The following is an 18,364-nucleotide window of genomic DNA, read 5'->3' on the forward strand; positions in this document are numbered from 1 at the left end:
ACAGAAGGAATATGTATACACGACTCAACAATCCTCAAATATGTTGTGTTGTGAAAAGGCTAGCCAAATATCCTCTATTGTATACAATGGGGCCATTCTGCTATTTGTAAGGTCACTACAAAAAAAATCAAATATGTTTTTGAGGACCTCTGCGAAGTAAAATTAGTCAAAGATCTTCAGTGCTGTGGTGCTTTTGAGGACCTACTAATAAGAAAAGATGGTCAAAGATCTATAAGACATATCTGCGTCTTCTGTTTGTATCAATCCATGATGGTGGAATATTTACACTGTCTGAGAGGGTAAATTTCAAGAGTCTGAAAAATATGAAATAAATACATACACAAGCTAGTCTTATTGCAGGCTGAATGTGCTGAATTGAATTTGTTACTAGTAAACAGTAAAGATAGCAAAGGATCATCAAGTGACCCATGTGCTCCCATAAATGGAAAGCAGATACTTCTTATCAATAGTTGGCGTCTTCAGCAACAGCAAAGTCTACAGAGATAAATGCAGAACGCCACGTTATTATTTGATGCATCAACTGCAGTTATGATGCAAGATGATAACGCACGATTAGCTTTTTCCCCTCCACAAGAATGAGGCCAAAGTTCATTCAAATACTGTTTTTTGCGACGCATCAGCACACAAACTGTGTTTCAATACAGATAAGGACACGCCCGGCCTCTAAATGTTACTCAACATGGCAGGCAGCACAAACAAATTACAAATTAACACATTTGAACTAAGGAGATAGTAAATGCTATTTTTGTTGGTCAGTCATCCAGTTCCAAGCCAAAATGGCTGTAGAGCTCTCGTGTGGTGGTCCCGCGTAGAGCAGCTGAAACAAACAACAAAAAGAGGCGTTAATACCCCCCGCCCATTCAGTAAATGGCTTTCTAAACAGCACCTGTTATATAGAAGATCTTTGACTAACATTTATTTTTTTTGCAGTAGGTCATAAATATCAGCAGGGTGGAAGAGCTTTGGTGTTTTTGTTTTCAGTAGGTCCTTAAAAACAGCAGTGTGTTCCTGTTTTGAACACAATCCTTGACTGTTGTGCCCCCCCCAGTAAATCCTTAAAAACAGCAGATAATTCCCGTTATGTCATATATAGAAGATCTTCGAGTAGCATCTTTGCAGTAAGTCCTTAAAAACAGCATAGCATTCCTGTTATAGCGGAGATCTCTACCCCCCTGAACAGGTCCTTAAAAACAGCACTGTGCTCCTTTCATATACAGAATCTTTGAGTAGCATTTTTACAGCAGATTATTTTAAAAATATATTAATCAGAGTTCCTATTATGTAGAAGATCTTTGACTAACATGTTTTGCAGACCATCAAGAAAAAAACATCACAGTGCCCCTGCCATACAGAGAAAGTTTGAGTAGCATTTTTTTTACAACAAATCATTAAAAACAGCAGATTTCCTGTTATTAATGTTCTGTTCTGAGTATCTTTACTAGCATTTTACCAGTAGGCCATTAAAAGTAGCATCTCTGTTACATAGAAGATCTTTGACTGGTGGGGGCTTTTCTTTGTAGGTTCTTAAAAACAGCAGAGCGCTCCTGCCATACAGAGGATCTTTGACTAGCATTTTAAGAATAGGTCCTTGAATAGAGTAGAACATTTTTGCAGTAAGTCCTCAACAACACAACAGTGTTCCTGTCATATAGACATTTTTACAGGAGATGATTAGCTGGGATAGGCTCCAGCACCACCGCGACCCTCGTGAGGATAAGCGGTAGACAATGAATGAATGAAAAAAAATAAAAAAAAGCAAAGCTGATATTGTTTAATGTTCCTTAAAAACAGCAGCCTACTCCTATCGCATAGAGGATCTACGACAAGCATTTTATCAGTACGTCATGAAAAACAGCAGAGCATTTCTGTGATATATAGAGGATCTTTGACTGGTGTTTTTTTCTTTAGTAGGTCTTCAAAAACAGCAGAGCGCTCTTGTTACATAAAGGATCTTTAATCGATCTTTGATTATTTCCAATGGAGGGATAGATTGAGTTTGACCCTAGAGGAGCAGCTGTACATGAGAAACATCAGTAAGATGTCTGGTCGGATACATTGTCGTCACATACATCACTCTGCATTTCTGGTTTTAAAATCCAACCCGGTCAGAGACAAAGTGACAGCTGTCCACACAGCATCTCCTTGACAGCGTGCAACACGTCAAACCCGGCGACCAAGCGTAGGCCCTTTGTGAGTGTGTGTTTTTTTTTCTTGAATGGGCACAAGCGAGCGAGGGCAGAAAGGCAGGAAGTTTGTGTGTGTTTGCATTAGACCGTACGCATGTGTCTGCATGACGGACAGAGAACGTGATTGTGCCTAAGTGTTGTGTAAAAGACATGCATTGTGTGAGGGGAAACTCTCTTGGGCTTTACAAATGAGTCATTATCGGAGTGACTGTAGAGTGAGAGAAAGTGGCTTTGGAAAGGCAGTAAAAAAAAAAAAAAAGACTAAATGTGTGAGGAAACTTGTGGAGATGTCTCCTTCAGACCGCAAAGTGTTTTGTCCATCATTCGTGCTATGGCTGTGATTCATCTGAAACTTTGCTAACCTTTCCACACTTCCTCATTTGAGCTTGGAATGACACAACAATCTCCTGATTACGATCTATGCCTGTCATACGGTGTATTCACATGAGTGGACCACGGTCAATAGAAGACATTTACACTTCGTCATCTTTTGATTCAACTACTTAATTAGGTGGTTGGGGGTAGAATAAGCAGGGTTGTAATGTACAAACGAACATAGAGGAAGTGTACAGTAGAAAGACTCTGAAGAAGCGCTACTCTGGCGGCCTCTGCTGGTCGACTACGCAACATCTACAATTCATAGCAACATAACATATCCATTTGCTTCCATAGATCTTACACTGTGTCCAATCCAATAACTTCATTTATTTATTTATATATTATTATTTTATCTTAGTATTCATTTGTGTGCATTGTCATACCTATTCTGCCCAGCAGCGACTGTCCCATGTCCTTGATATCATTGTACTCATGTAGCATGTCGATGTGATCGTCCAGCTCCTCCACTCTGTACCCCCTGGGGAAATAACAATACGTGCTCAAAAACGAGACCCATACTAAAATCCACACATACTGTCTCATCTCCCAACATCACCACCATTTTATGTATTGTTATTTCTGATGTTTCCATAATCGAGTAACAGAGTAGCCATAGAGTTAGCGTGGCGCAGTTCTAGATTTGACAGCAGAGTGGCACTCATAAATAGGTTTTAGCATAACTTCATTCAACAGAGCATTAGAACAATATTAGTGTGTAATTTAACAGGAGTATTTCAACATAATTAGTATGTGATATCATAGAGCGTTGCATAGACGTGTAACAGAGTGTGTTAATATAATTAGGCTTCAGAAGTGTTTAGTGATTCAGTAATCACATAAGTAAGTCAGCCTAAGTGCCTCAAAATAAATGAACTATTTTGCCAAGTAATCTATCAAGTGAGTAATTATAAGTAGCCCATCGAAATAAAGCAGTAATAAAATAAAACTTAGGACAATCTGTGCTGTCACTGAACAATTTTGCTCCCTTGTGGTGATTTGTGTGTGTGTGTGTGTGTGTGTGTGTGTGTGTGTGTGTGGTTGTTTAATGAAGATAAACACAATGTGTCCAGTCTTATGATGGTGAGGGGCCCCTTGGAACTGTCTAACGGTGGCCCTGGCCAATACCACTCATCATAAATTGAAAAATGTACAGTTAATCCACGTGACTGGTATTGGCAACCTCACTCATGCATGATCGGTATCGGAACTGGTAGCATAAAACCCAAATGGGAGCATCCTTACTACATACTAGCTGTCCCCTGACAACAGCTAGAAATCAACCGCCAACACTGCACGTTCGTTGGGTCCAAATACCAAAAGCAGCTGCACTTACTCGGACTCCAGCTGTGCTATCTCAGCATCCAACTGCCTTTTGCTCCTCTCCAGCTCCTCCACTTCTTCTTCCGGACTCAACTTAGTCGTCTTGGTGACCTGTCCCTGTGAGGAGAAGCAGGAACAAGAATATCAACATTTAAATGCGAGACACTGGATGTGTTTGGGTTAGGAGTGGAAGAGGAGAGGTACTTACTGGCGATTTGAAGTTGGAGTTCACTTTCTTCAGCTTTGAGAGAGGAGTTCTACATAGACACGGATATCGTGTCATGTAAATAAAATAATTAGAACAGTCTGCGGTAATTTGTCTAGCTGTAAAAGGGTCATACAGTCCGCTGTATGTGCTTGGGTGTCTTTTAAACATATGCTGTTCTGCATGACTCCATGCTAAAAGTGTTGTGTGTAATGTGTTATAATGGCCACAATGATGTTGAATAAGACACCCACATTGTACATGGATAAAGGATTTTGGATTTACAATATGAACTTATTGGAAGTTATGAAGTTATTGGAGCGTTTGTGAACATCGCTCCTTTATTTCCCACATGTTTGGCCATCACACAAAAACGTTGAAAATAAAAACACTCCTTGTCCAATAATATATATCATTTCTGCAAGGCTTCTGTTCCCCTACTCACCAGACAGGCTCAGGCTTCTCTGTAAACAGACCCCACTCACTCTGCTTTCTATCAAAGCCTAATGTTCCTGGAGATGCTGTGAGGCAGTCCCCATGGTAACCGTAATGATCTGCGTATCACTGGAAAACGCAGCGCCTTAGCGTTGGAATGATTTTGGTAGTGCAGGACTTGTGGTAATTTCCATCCATCCTTTTTCTATGCCGCTTATCCTCACTAGGGTCGCGGCATATGCTGGAGCCTATCCCAGCTGACGTCAGGCGAGAGGTGGGGTACACCCTGGACTGGTTATACATTTTTTTTTGCACGTTTGTCACACTTAAATGCTTCAAATCATCAAACAAATGTTAATATTAGTCAATGATAACACAACTGAACACAAAATGCAGTTTTTAAATTAAGTTTTCATTATTGCTTAGAAGTAACAACTGCAATCAAGTGTTTTGATAACTTGCAGTGACTCTTGCAGCACATTGGCGCTATACTGTGGACTCCTATAGAGCGGCTACACAAGATAACCCGCACAGAAAGCTTTCTAGATCTTCAAAATTCTGCACCTCTTTCTGCAGCGCATCCATGGATTTCCTGCTTGCCCCCCCCAAGTGGTACGTTTAATGTATTCCTCCTACCGCCCACCTCCAGGCATGCCCACTCTGCTGTGATTGGTCACACATCTTTTACTGAGTGCAGTCAATCTGTAGACCAGATCTCACTGACGTCAGTATAACTCGGTGTTACAAAAAAACGAGCATGCAGACAGCAGAATTCATAGTTCCATTTATCACAGCAAGTCTTCCTGGATGTTGTTGTGGGGTTTTTTGTGACCTCTTGGATGACATTTTGGTTGGCTGGCCGCTCCTGGAAAGGTTTCACCACTGTTCCATGATTGTTCCATTTGTGGATAGTGGCTCTCACTGTGGTTCGCTGGAGTCCCAAAGCTTCAAAATTTACTTTATAATCTTTTCCACACTGATAGATTTCAATTAATCAGTAATCACTCACTCACCTTTTTCACCACCTTCAGTTTAATGATCCGTTTGGATGCCTGGTAGAACTAAAGGTACATTTGTTTGGACAGATCTAATGATGATAACTAAAATAGTTTAATTTCAGAGCAAGCAAGGTAATAATACCTATAATATTGTACTGCCAAAATATTAAATTTGCACGGGCTATTTTTGGCATCTTTATATTTGTCCAAATAAAGGTACCTTTGCCAGTCATTAAAATGAACAAGAAACTGAAGAAAGGGTGGTCTAATGATATTTTCCATCACTGTATGTATTGTTCTCTAAACACATAAGGCACATTCAAAATGGGTGTATTGTCACCGGACAACCATCAGCCAAACATGTATACCATTTACCTTTTCAGTGCTCCTCCCTTCAGCTTGTTCCCTTCTGGTGTCGAACTGATTAACTTCTTTTGTCCACTATTATCTGCAGGCGTTTGTTGTAAATTCATACTTTTGGCAATTCTTTAGCTTAGTTGGTTCCCAAATGACGGCCATTGAAAAAACAAAACAGGAAGTTAGCACTTGGCGGGCTGTTGTCATGCAACAAGCTGATTGGTTCCCTGAGCTAAATAGGCGGGGTTTTTGGTAGTTTGGTCATACGGTGGCCGCGAAACGTCATACATCATATTTCTCGCTTTCAGCATGGAATGCAAAATGTTTAAAAGTTGGTTTGACCAGCAATGCAAGCAACGTTTTTTTGTTGAGTATATTCCTTAAATAAACTCAGTATATGAGGTTTTGCCCAAAATAAACATGCTAAATGAACATGTGCCTGTCTAATGTGACCACAAGATGGAGACAAATCCTCAGAGAATTTTACTGCTGATTTAACTGTAGGCGTCCCCTCATTTGTGCACGCTTCCTGTCTAAAGCGACGACTATTGCATAATCACAGAGTGGCACTTTGACATATATTCATGTGTTAATCTACACCCAAAGCCTCTCTGGCCTGAGCTCCGAGCAGCCTCTTAGACTAATTCACCGCCACCAGCGCTCTCCAACTAAATCACTGATGGATTAAGAAAGCAAAAGGTCAAGTTCAGTGGGCAAAAGAAACACTATTAGACAACACACACTGAGAGAAGCTGAGATTTTTAAAACAGCACATTGGAGGCTGGAGATACAGTTTACGGTTCACAGAGTAAGTGGAGGAAAGGAACACGGTGAAAGATTTAGCTTTAAAAAAACACACACAGAAAGATGGAGGAAATGTGTGGAGGACATAAAATCAAAGTCCATTCAGCTTTCATTGCTTATTTATTACTCGGTACGAAGACAGAGAGGGCAGGAATAAAAAATTCAGACAGGAAACACACGACCCTTTTTTCTCCTTTTAGAAAAGACCACACACACTACTGGCCAGTAATGGATCATGCATGCAATGGTCATGTGTGTCACAAATGGACCATCCCCAGCAGAATCTAGATAAAGCCCATACAAGAGCTGCATCAAATACCGGGAAAAAACACACTATTGTAATGTAATGCTGGCTGTATTGCTTGTAATTATTTTAAATGTGTGAAACATAAAAAGGCAATTGAAGAGGATGGAAAATGATACTGTACCACATTTAAAACAAACACAAACAAAAAAAATCAATTAAATCTTAAAGGGGACCTATTATGCTATTTTTACCCTTTGTATTGAGTTGTGGACTCCTATAGAGCAGCTGCACACAATAACCCACAGAGAAAACTTTGTAGATCTTCCAGAATCTGCACCTATTCCAGCTCCACATTCATACCTATGGACAATTTGGAGTGGCCAATTAACCTAGCATGTTTTTTTTTTTTTTTGAATGGGGGAGGAAACCGGAGTACCTGGAGAAAACCCACGCAAGCACGGGGAGAACATGCAAACTTCACACAGAGATGGCCGAGGGTGGAATCGAACTCAGGTCTCCTAGCTGTGTGACCTGCACGCTAATCCGCCGTGTTTAAATATGTAATCATTAAAATAATTCAAATTATAATAGACATACATTTAAAATCCAGAAAAAGTTAAATGAAGAATTAAATACAATTATTGTACAACATATTTTAAATTCTAATTTGAATTGACAAAAATTATTGTATAATGTAATTTTTTTAATTAAAATTTTTATTTTACTCAAAACCTGTTCCTTAATTTAATTGAATTTAACAAAAGCTAATCAAAAAGAAAAAACTATTCAAAGATGTAAAACCTTTATTATGTTGTATTACTCATAACTGGGAGGGATCCATTGTGACATAAAGTGTGACAACACAACAACTTTTTTGCACAAAGTCTCCATCCTGAAGCAAAAAGAGCAAGGCAATAAGCTGCGGGGAGAAGGCAGGCGGCTTTTGTGATGTTTGTTGGAAAGCCTCCTATCTATCATCTTCATAATTCATGATGGGGATCCCAGCCACTCTCTGCTCTGTGCTGCATCTCAATTCCACTGCTGGAGGAGAAAACATGCAGAGAGAGCAAATAACGGATGCAAAAACAAACATAGTATAGGACAATATATGAGTAATAGGGAGGGGGAGCAATCAGATCCAATCAGTAGGACATATTGATCATGACTGGTCTAAAAATGCTTATAAAAAAATCCCAGTGTTTATTCTCTGTTCAAGTCTGGGTACTTGATCTTTTATTTTGAGTTTGAACTTGGATTTAAGCAGAATAAATAACACAAATTCTGCACCATTCTGCATTCATTTGGTCCGTTGGTCATGTGTCAAGCATACAAGGCAAAACCAGTCATCCTGTGACTATTTTTGCGTTTGTACTCCAAGCAGACTCCAACGTTACCATGGGAGCACAGTGTGGACCGTCCAAGCTCCTGAGGCAAAGCCTCCACGGCGATAGAGCTTGTTGACAGTCTGAAGGCGAGACACAAGCAGAGACATAGGATCAATCCCATTTCTATCCACTTTATTTACCCCCTTACCCCCTAGGTCAGGTGTGGTACCAAGCGGTGGACCAGTTCCCCCTAAAGGGGACCTGCTATGCTTTTCACTTTTCTGATCTATGAATATTTTTAAATGATGCCAAAGGGTCAGATAATGATGTTAGCCCAATTAGAAGAGAGTCCCGAAAGACATTTTGGAATACTCTGCACGCTCTGTTTCCCAGTTTTATTCTAACTGACGTCAATGCAACTCAGACTTCCTTAAAGGGGCATGCAGGTAAGAATAATTTTGTTTAGATTTCCTAAAGAGGCAAACATCAGGCAGAAGTGGTTGGAATTCCTGATTCCTGGCTAGCAAGAGAAAAAAAATGCCTCAGTCAACGGCAGTTTTGTGAACATGAGTGAAGCTGGACTATCCAACACACTGTTGCTGAAGTCTAACACGTTTCCAAGGTTACTTGGTTGTGTTGAAGAGTCAGAAGAGCAAGCTGTAAGTAACAATTTATCAATGTCCTTACTGTGTAAGTAATCACACAAAATGAGCTCGGCAGCTGCCCGGAAGTCTGCGTGAGTGTGACCAATCACAGTGTAGTGGGCGTACCTTGAAGCATGGATTAAAGGGCCGAAAATGAGCATAAAAGGTCCCTTTTAAATCAAAGGGTAATGTATATACTGTATATAAGTACATTTACACTTTATACAAGGGAGGGTAGATGTAATCGTCATATCCGGTTAAGGGTAACATACAAATACAGACCAGAATAATGAAATAAACAACATAAAACATAAAATGCAGTGATATTTGAATGTAAACTAATAAGTAGGATTAATCTAGCTAGCGGATTCAGTTCACTTTTTTTAAACAGAGAAATTGTATCCATCCAAACATGTTTTCCATTATAAATTAGTCACTGGAACTATGGATATGAGAAAAAAAAAAATTATGCTGTAATTACTCAAATCGTAAGGTGTTGTGGGGGTTGGAGGGGAATGCACACGTCAATTTATCAAGGCCGGCAAAATTATTTTTATTTATTGTTGTTTGTCAACAGGCATTAAAGGGGATGTACACTATATGGGGAATTTTGTCCATCATTTGCAATCCAAAACATATTTCTTTCCCTTGTTTGTGTTTTATAATACAATAAAACGAGTGAATAAGAGCTAGCTTACAATATTGCCATTGGGATACATCTATTTCGACTATGAAGCCCTCTAAAAAACACCGCTAACAACGTTGCATGTTTTGATGCTAGCTATCCACTCTTCTGTCTTGGGACTGATGCGACTAGCGATTAGCGACACGTCGTGTTAGTCCGCCGGATAAAAATAATTTTTCATGTTAGGTGCTACAACAATAACTGTTGCCGTTTTTGTTTTTTGGTGAGGGTTTTAGCATCAAAATAGGTACAGTATTTCCCCTGACGTCCGTTTCAAGCTAGCTATATTAACTTGTTTTCTCACGCTAGAATACACAGAAAAGGGAAAGAAATATGTGTTCATGTGCAGTTCCCCTTTAAAGAACTTCTGAGGTAGAACATTGAAATAATGTAGAAATCCATGCACCTTACTCGATGTTAGGAAATATTTATTATGAATTGTTTAGTTACTGTAATTACTGTACCTCATTTGCCTAGTATGTCTCAGTGAGCAAGCGGTGAAGGGTGACGATGTAACCAGAATCAAGTGGTGTCCCATTTTTTAGGGGTTTCTTCCCTTTGGCCTTAGGTTTTACCGGGTAACGGAAGGGGCAAGACAAAGGGGATGGGCTAAGGGTTAGAATGGGGTACAGATTCAGAAAGAGCAAGGCAAGACGAACGATGGAGGAAGTGGACGCGCTTATTAGAAGGATGAGTCAGAGCTAATGAAGGAGAGCGAGCACAGATGGAGGCGTGCAAGGAGCCACCCTAGCAGGCCTAGACATGAATAGTCGCTTTGTGGCGGCGTTCATACAACAGACTAGCTGCAGACATGAAAAACCTCTCAGATGAGGTCTGTCTCTTTGACACTGTTATTGTCAAGTTAGCTTGAGCAGCCCCCCAGGGGACGCCTGTCACGGGCGCTACAAGACAAATTGTCTGGAATTATGTTCATGGCATTGACATGTAATCATCTGGAGGATTGTTCGTTGTCATTGTGCTCCACAAAAAGCAACAATGGACTACACTCACTGGTTTTTCAGGGGTGATGCTAACGCTAGCTGCCGGTGCTAGCTGCTGGTTGAATGACTAGCATGCCGTTAGATGCTGATGAGTAACTTTTCAGGGCTTTGTCCGGCAGACACCTGATGACTGACTAGGGCTCTAAATCTAGTCATGCTTTAAAGAACTGAGACCCGATTTAACCCAAAAGACCAGATCCTTGAATCAGATTCCAAAGTCAAAGGCTTCAGGACTGTCTTGGAGTTGGACAGCAGATCTGACTTGGAGATCAATGTTTTGATCCTTCAGGAAACCTAGAGTATGTCCAAGTTTTTCAGAACAAGTCTGCATCCAACAATCAGGTCTTTGAGCTAGAGTCAACTGTCCTTCAGTTTTGTGTCCCATAGACACCTGACGGCTGACTGAGACTCATGACCTGACATACAAAACTGAAACCCAATTGAATTCAAAATCCCAGATATTTGAATCAGATTCTAAACCCAAATACTTGAGAAACCAAAAGCTTCAGAACTGTCTTGGACTTGTCTTTAGACACAGAAGATCTCACTTGGAGATCAATGATTTGATCCTTCAGGAAACCTAGAGTATGTCCAAGTTTTTCAGAACAAGTCTGCATCCAACGATCAGGTCTTTGAGCTAGAGTCAACTGTCCTTCAGTTTTGTGTCCCATAGACACCTGACGGCTGACTGGGACTCATGACCTGACATACAAAACTGAAACCCAATTGAATTCAAAATCCCAGATATTTGAATCAGATTCTAAACCCAAATACTTGAGAAACCAAAAGCTTCAGAACTGTCTTGGACTTGTCTTTAGACACAGCAGATCTCACTTGGAGATCAATGATTTGATCCTTCAGGAAACCTAGAGTATGTCCAAGTTTTTCAGAACAAGTCTGCATCCAACGATCAGGTCTTTGAGCTAGAGTCAACTGTCCTTCAGTTTTGTGTCCCATAGACACCTGACGGCTGACTAGGACTCATGACCTGACATACAAAACTGAAACCCAATTTAATTTAAAATCCCAGATATTTGAATCAGATTTTAAACCCAAATACTTGAGAAACCAAAAGCTTCAGAACTGTCTTGGACAAGATCAAAGATTTGATCCTCCAACAAAGTCAGGTCTTTCAGAACAGGTTGAAATTCAATGATCATGTAGATCTTTTTCCTGGAATTTTGTGTTTTTCAGGTTTTTTCCCCGCAGACTGCTAACTTGGACTCATCCTTTCAGCCCCAAGACTCAGACTTGAGCTCAAAGAAGACAGGATTCTAGCCTAATGCCTGGAGCGTCAGCACTTCCAAATCAGGCCTACGTGCCAAAGTCCATGTCCGGTGTCAAAGTCTTTGGAGACAAATTTTCAGGTGTATACCCACCTTTGTCACCTGACCACTGAATTGGACTGAAGCACTGAAGTATTGGCAACTCAGTCAAACTGAAACCTGATTGAACTAAATCTCGAACACCTGAGAATTCACATTGATTGGAACCATTTGCATAACTGACCTGCATAGTAACCGATCTACAACAAAATATAATATTTCTGTCGTAATAAAACAACGCCTCGCTATAGTATAGCTATAGTATATAGTTTTGAGTGATGTCTCGGCCTAAGTAACTTGTGTGTGTTTCACAATACCCCGATCTGCCTAGCACCCTTACCTTGTTGACAGAAGTAGCGTTAGCTCAGATTGTTAGCGTTAGCCCCAATGAAATCAATACTCCTCGGAAAGATGTTTGAAATCATCAAAATACGGTAAGATACATATTAAGTATTACATGTTATGATCAATGTACTGTTCTTGCATGATCACAACATGTATATCAAACGATAAAATGTTGTTAAAGGTTTTTTTCGGGAGGCTTCGTAGTCAAAATAGGTGTGTCCCAATGACGTGCATTGTTAGCTAGCTAACATACTAACATATGAACCGATCCAGGATTTCTCCCACAGGATTTTATTAGCAACATTGTGTGTGTTATCCAGTTAGCCATTAAAAACAAAGACAGGAAAAAAACATGTCTGGTTGTAAACAAAAAGCCGGTTAATTCAAATACTTTGGACGTCAAAGCAAACACCGCATTTGAATACACACCTGCAATATTCACAGGAATCATAATAATACTAACAAAGAATAGCATTTTATCTCACTCCTTATATGGCACTGACTTCCTGTGTGTCTCGTTAACGAGGACATAGCATAGCATTGTTAGCACGTGTCAATAACTGCTGTTGGAAAAAAAGGATAAACAGAGAAAAAGCATCCATTTGAAGACAGAAGAAGAAGAAAGGGTGTCCAGTTCAGCCACGCCCACTGCCACTTGACGGCGAGAAATAATCCAGCTCGTTAAGACCAGGAAAATTGTTGCAGTTGCGGAATTTGTAGTCTGAGTAGGACTACGCGTACTTAATCTGCTGTTACTTTTCAGCATGTGGATGAACAAACCAAAGAGCACAGAATGAAGGAAGGTTAGAAGAGTCCAGGAAGCGCCAGCAGATCGGGGCGGAGTCTGGAGTCTCTTATCGGAATAACTGTAATATATGTAATATATATTTCATCACTTCTTGACAATCCTGTCAGCCTTTAAATAAACAAATGCGGCATTATTGCAACAGGCCTGTGCAAGATTTAAAAAAAAGTACAAAACAGGTATGCCCTCATAGGAATTTAGTAGGAATTCATACAGGAGGTCATATTTCCGTATTACCCTTTTCAACAAGTAATTTTATTTAAGCGTCAGGATTACTACTTGATACTTTGACTTCTTTGACACACCAATGTAAATATTTAATGTGTATAATTGTTTTGTTGTGCTTTTGTCTTGCCTGACATAACCAGGGACCGAAAATGGATGTTAGCGTCTGGAGTCTCCAGGAATAATCTGTAGAGTGGGGTGAAAAAGTGTTTTTATTTTTTGCCTGTTTGTCACACTTAAATGTTTCAGATGGTCCCATATTATTAAGGGTGAAAAAAAACCATCCAAACCCTGTCTGAAAAACAAACTCAAGCAAGAGGTCACAAAAGACCCCACGACAACATCCAAGAAATACACTGCGCAAAAAAAGAGTTGCAAAACCAAAACCACTGGTAAGGCTCGTCTCAACTTTACCGGAAAACATCTTGATGATCCACAGGACCTTTGAAAAAATTTTTTTGGTCTGACCAGACCAGTTGTGTGTCCCATTACAACTGGAATTTCAGAAAAAGAACATCATAGCAACAGCAAAATATAGTGGTGGTAGTGTGATGGTCTAATGTTCTTTGGTTGCTTCAGGACTTGGAAGACTTGCTGTGATAAATGGAACTGTCCACCAACTGCAGCAGGACCATGATCCAAAACACACCAGCAAGTCCACCTCTGTATGACTGAAGAAAAACCAAATGAAGACTTTGGGAGTGGCCTAGTCCAAGTCCTGACCTGAATCTTATCGAGATGCTGTGGCCTGACCTTAAAAAGGCTTCATGCTGGAAAGCCTCCAATGTGGCTGAATGACAACAATTCTGCAAAGATGAGTGGGCCAAAATTCCTCCAGAATGCTGTAAGAGACTCATTACAAGTTATCACAAACGCTTGATTGCAGTTGTTGCTGCTAAGGGTGGCCCAACCACTTATTAGCTTTAGGGGGCAATCACTTTTTGATGATCTGAGACATTTAAGTGTGACAAAAACTAAAAGAAACCAGGGAGGGGGCAAACACATTTTCACACACTTTATGGGTCATTTCATCCATCCATTTTCCGCCGCTTATCCGGGTCCAGGTCACGGGGGCAGCAGTCTCAGTAGGGAAGCCCAGACTTCCCGGTCCCAGGCCACCTCCTCCAGCTCCACCGGGAGGACACCAAGGCGTTCCCAGGCCAGCTGTGAGACATAATACCTCCAGCGTGTCCTAGGTCTGCCCCGGGGCCTTCTCCCGGCTGGGCATGCCCAGAACACCTCATCAGGGAGGCGTCTGGGAGGCATCCGGACTAGATGCCCAAGCCACCTCAACTGACTCCTCTCGATGTGAAGGAGAAGTGGCTCTACTTTGAGCCCCTCCCGGATAGCTGAGCTCCTCACCTCATGTGGGAAACCGGGGCCTCACCCCGGAGCCAGGCCCGGGAGAGGGGCTCACAGGCAAGCGCCTGGTGGTCGGGCCTTCACTCTGCCAGGCCCAGCCTGAAAAAGCCACACGGGATCTCCCCTTCATAGACCCACCACCTATGGGGGCAAGCATAAGGGTCCGGTGCATTGTGTGTTGGGTGGCGGTCAAGGGCGGGTGCCTGGGCGACCTGGTCTTCGGTGGCCAAATCTGGTTCTTGGGACATGGGTCATTTCATCACTCCTGGATAATCCTGCCATTAGTTAATTAATAAAAAACATCAGCTTGAACATTGTTTTAAAAGGGGTGTGTTCTCATAATAATTTTGTACAATTTAGTATTTTATTAGTATTATTTTTCAAGAAATGTAAATTTCAAGTTCAGATTTTTTTTTGTCATACACCACAGAATTTTTTTCTTATTCCTTCATAATGTTTTTCAAAATGTTTTAACATTATAATTGATCCGATTAACATAATTTGGCTGAAAACGGTAATTAGCCTTCGCAAAAAGCATCTCCTTATGTTTTATGAATGTACTTTGTACATTTGTATTGTTTTTACGTAAGAAGGAAACAAATAGCACGAGCATAGTGAACCCTACAGTGTACAACTTTACTTTCGGAAGTCACTTAATATGGTTCCTTGCCCCAAAAAGCTTGAGAAAATACGGTAATTACGGACTAATTGCTCTAACACTATGGCAAAATATAAGATTTCTGTGGCAAATTCGATGGAGCCCCGCCTAGTTACAGATATGTCTGCTTTAAATTGTGAATACTTTGTTGTTTTATGGAAGCTTAAATAGAAAGTGTTTTGATGGCGCTATCTGCAGAGGGCGAAAAAAAGAGTGTTGGAACTAGGAATCCAGTCAATTCACTCAGCATTTTCCGGCATTCAAGATGGTTGGTATTGTGGCACTGCTTGTTTTGTAAGTACAGTTCTGTATAGCGTATGCTTGGAATGGCTTCTTGGTGCATCAGACTCCATTTCAAATGCATGTAATAAATGTGAGAGGCATATTTTCAGGTCTAATCAAAAATAGGCATTTTCATTTTCAGGCGGTTTCCGTTCTCACTAGGGTAACTTTTGGTACGATTCCCTACTAAATTCTTGTACAAGAAATGTTTTTTTGTAAAATAAATAGCAGTTTTCTATCTTCTGTGAGCCCTTGATGTGATTTTGACTTTACAGCCAAAGTTCACTCCATCGCCGCCATCTTCATGGTGGAGTCTAATCCGTGCGTGATGAAGCGGACACATCCTTCCATGGCAGAGAAACACTAATCATGTTTTGGTCCTTAGCAGCCATGGCACAGACACGACCCCTGTCCATGATGTCATCCAGGAGAAGAGGGGACATCTTTTATAATGAAGCCAAGAAGTTATATCGGAACGTAAATAGTTAAACATTTAAAAGTCAGCGGAGGTCCTGAAAGTCCGACAACATTTTAAACATCAGTGCTGATGCTGCAGCTGCGCGTGAACATGTCCCTCATGGTGACCGATCGAGCCAGTTGGGGCCTGCGGTAGTTGGAAATGTTGACGGGCACGGGCAGCTCTATGTCCTGTTGCTGTAATGGCGGCGGCGGCTGCTGCACGGCGCGGTAGCTGACCCGCTCGCCCCCGTTCCTCAAGCCGTCGGCTTGGTGGACCTGCGGGGGCGGCGGCTGCAGGTAGAAGGGCAGCTCGTAGTGCGTGCACGACGGGCAGAAGGTCTGCGAGCGGGTCAGTTTCCTGGCCAGCGGGGGGGTGGGGAAGAGGGCGGGGCCATTGGGGATGGAGGAGGCGGCGGCCGTGGCCGCCACAATGTTGTGGTTGGAGTGGACCGGCGGCAGGCGGGATGTGACGGCGAAGTCAGGCTCCTCCTCCTCCGACTCCGACTCCTCCTTCTTACAGCAATAATACTGGGGGGAGGACAAAGAAGATGGAAAGGTCAGGCCACTTGGGAAATTATATCAAGGGGTGTCAAACGGTTTTCCAGCGAGGATCACAGAGTGAAAAATGGAAGGATACCGCTTGGATTATAAACCAGGGGTCTTCCATTCAAATTCAGTAAAGTCTCTTACTCAACGAAAAACCCGTAAAGCAACCCTGTCCATCACTCTATTATTTCAATACAACACAATTATCTTGGCGCCAAATTTAATATACTAAATGATAAAGGATTTTACTGGACAAACACCGAAATCAACACAAGAGGGTTCTTATATAGGCAGCTAATTTATGGCTAATCTTCAGAGCTACTACTAATCGTACCAATCGCCGCTTCAAACCTGTAGCTCTTTCTTTGGCAGGAACCGATTACAAAGGTCATTACTCAATAAAACATTCTGACTCACGGTGTCGACGCTAAACTCATCACACAGCAATTTAACACTCAAAAGGTATACCCCAGAAATATACAAACACGTACCAATATGCATTTGACATTTTTAAAAATTTAAAAATGCATTGCGTTTTGTCTAAACAAAGCATTCATTGGTGCCTGGTGAGGCTGCAATGATGTCAGCCGCCCTCTGGGCTTGTGCTCTCTGTGGCAGACACGAAGCATTCCGCCATCCATCCATCCATCAATACCGCTTGTCCTCCAAATAATTGCTTTAGAAAACTTTACAGTATTTGTATTGGTAGTACTTGTATATTTCTTGAACCCGGGTCTCCTAGCTATGAGGTCTGCACGCTAACCACTCGATCACCGTGCAGCTCACAATGAGACATACTAGAACTAAATAAGACATAATATAGACTTGTTTTTCCTTGTTTTTTTAAAACTTCCTGTTCTGACCAGTACTTCGTGTGTTGGCTATTGTCTCATCATTGTAATATTAGTTACACCTAGTGACCAGTGTAGAATACAACATATCACAACATGCTTTATATATGTATTTGTACTTCATTCATCCATTTTTAGGCTTGAAAGTGTCAAGTTAAGTCAAGTCATGTTTATTTATCGAGTCCTTAATCACACAAGAGCCGCAAAGTGCTTCATTTAGGCAAACAATTTGCTTAAATATGTATATTTTCTGACCGTATAGGCCGTATTCAACCACAAAACCGCATGAGTTATTAAAATGCTATTTTTGAAAAAGCGTTCATGAGTGAAGCTGCAAAATTTGAAGCATGAAGCGGTGAGGGATTTACTGTATTGTCAAGTCATCCATTCATCCATTGCTTTTTCTGACATTTTTCAACTCTGCATTCACACACAAATTGCAGTTTTCCAAGCTCCTGAAGTGCACTCCCACAAAATGTAGCTGGCAGATTAATCCCGGGCGCCCTGCCAGCTAATATCAAAGCAGAACACAGAGATGGCTTGGATTACGCCAGGAAATAAAACAATATGCCCTAAAATAGAAAGGAGAGTATCATTTACACGGCCCTTGATGAGCAAGTAAGCCTTTTCTTGTCTTCACCTGCACAAATGTGTTGATATCACCGTGACATTTCCATTTAAGTGAGCTTTGCCTGGCATGAAATCAGAGCAGATGAGTTACTCGTTGAGAAATGAACATGATGTAAAACGACGAGTGCGGAGGGAATTGTGCAAAAATGATCTCATGAATGATTTACTTTGGAGAGCCACTAAGCCAGAAGTGCTGATGTAACGCAGCCGTGAAATGAAAACCATGCAAACACACTTTAGTGAGTGCACATATGGCTTTTTTTTACTGCA

General features: G+C 41.2%; 2 protein-coding genes across 4 annotated transcripts in view; both read right to left on the minus strand.

The window, feature by feature from the left end:
* Positions 1 to 340: 340 nt before the first annotated feature.
* On the minus strand, positions 341 to 6,117 carry swi5 (SWI5 homologous recombination repair protein). Of its 2 annotated transcripts, none has more exons than XM_078798832.1 (5): positions 5,110 to 5,225; positions 4,114 to 4,162; positions 3,919 to 4,022; positions 2,969 to 3,063; positions 341 to 838 (listed from the first exon to the last, which is right to left on the minus strand). In XM_078798832.1, exons 1-5 carry the CDS (start codon positions 5,124 to 5,126, stop codon positions 774 to 776), a joined length of 330 nt encoding a protein of 109 aa, XP_078654958.1. In that variant the 5' UTR covers positions 5,127 to 5,225; the 3' UTR covers positions 341 to 773. The 2 variants fall into 2 exon arrangements, with proteins under 2 accessions (XP_078654958.1, XP_057913114.2); XM_058057131.2 differs by lacking the exon at positions 5,110 to 5,225 and adding an exon at positions 5,919 to 6,117 and having other exon boundaries at positions 355 to 838.
* Positions 6,118 to 12,546: 6,429 nt separating this feature from the next.
* Positions 12,547 to 18,364, minus strand: part of LOC131107501 (protein FAM163B) — a 33,694-nt gene continuing 27,876 nt past the window's right edge. Inside the window, exons 3-4 of one of the 2 annotated variants that reach the window (XR_013630388.1) lie at positions 15,387 to 16,595; positions 12,547 to 15,347 (exon numbers count right to left, since the gene is read on the minus strand). Coding sequence is in view for 1 of the 2 variants with exons in the window: in XM_078799081.1 (XP_078655207.1) it covers positions 16,140 to 16,595 (456 nt within the window). In the remaining variant the exon portion in view is untranslated. Of the gene's footprint in view, positions 16,596 to 18,364 lie in introns of both variants that reach the window. The other variant, XM_078799081.1, reaches the window with a different exon arrangement.

This window comes from Doryrhamphus excisus, linkage group LG19, assembly GCF_037039965.1.
Source record: "Doryrhamphus excisus strain RoL-2023G ecotype Guam linkage group LG19, RoL_Dexc_Guam_v1.1, whole genome shotgun sequence".
NCBI classification, from domain to species: Eukaryota; Metazoa; Chordata; class Actinopteri; order Syngnathiformes; family Syngnathidae; genus Doryrhamphus; species Doryrhamphus excisus.

What these genes read in the sequence shown, in the direction of transcription:
- swi5 (XM_058057131.2), bottom strand. Translation starts at nt 6,016, where the DNA reads ATGAATTTACAACAAACGCCTGCAGATAATAGTGGACAAAAGAAGTTA. An exon ending in AAGGGAGGAGCACTGAAAAG is followed by an intron (nt 4,163 to 5,918) that starts GTAAATGGTATA and finishes GTGTCTATGTAG; the next exon opens with AACTCCTCTCTCAAAGCTGA. An exon ending in ACTCCAACTTCAAATCGCCA is followed by an intron (nt 4,023 to 4,113) that starts GTAAGTACCTCT and finishes TTCTCCTCACAG; the next exon opens with GGACAGGTCACCAAGACGAC.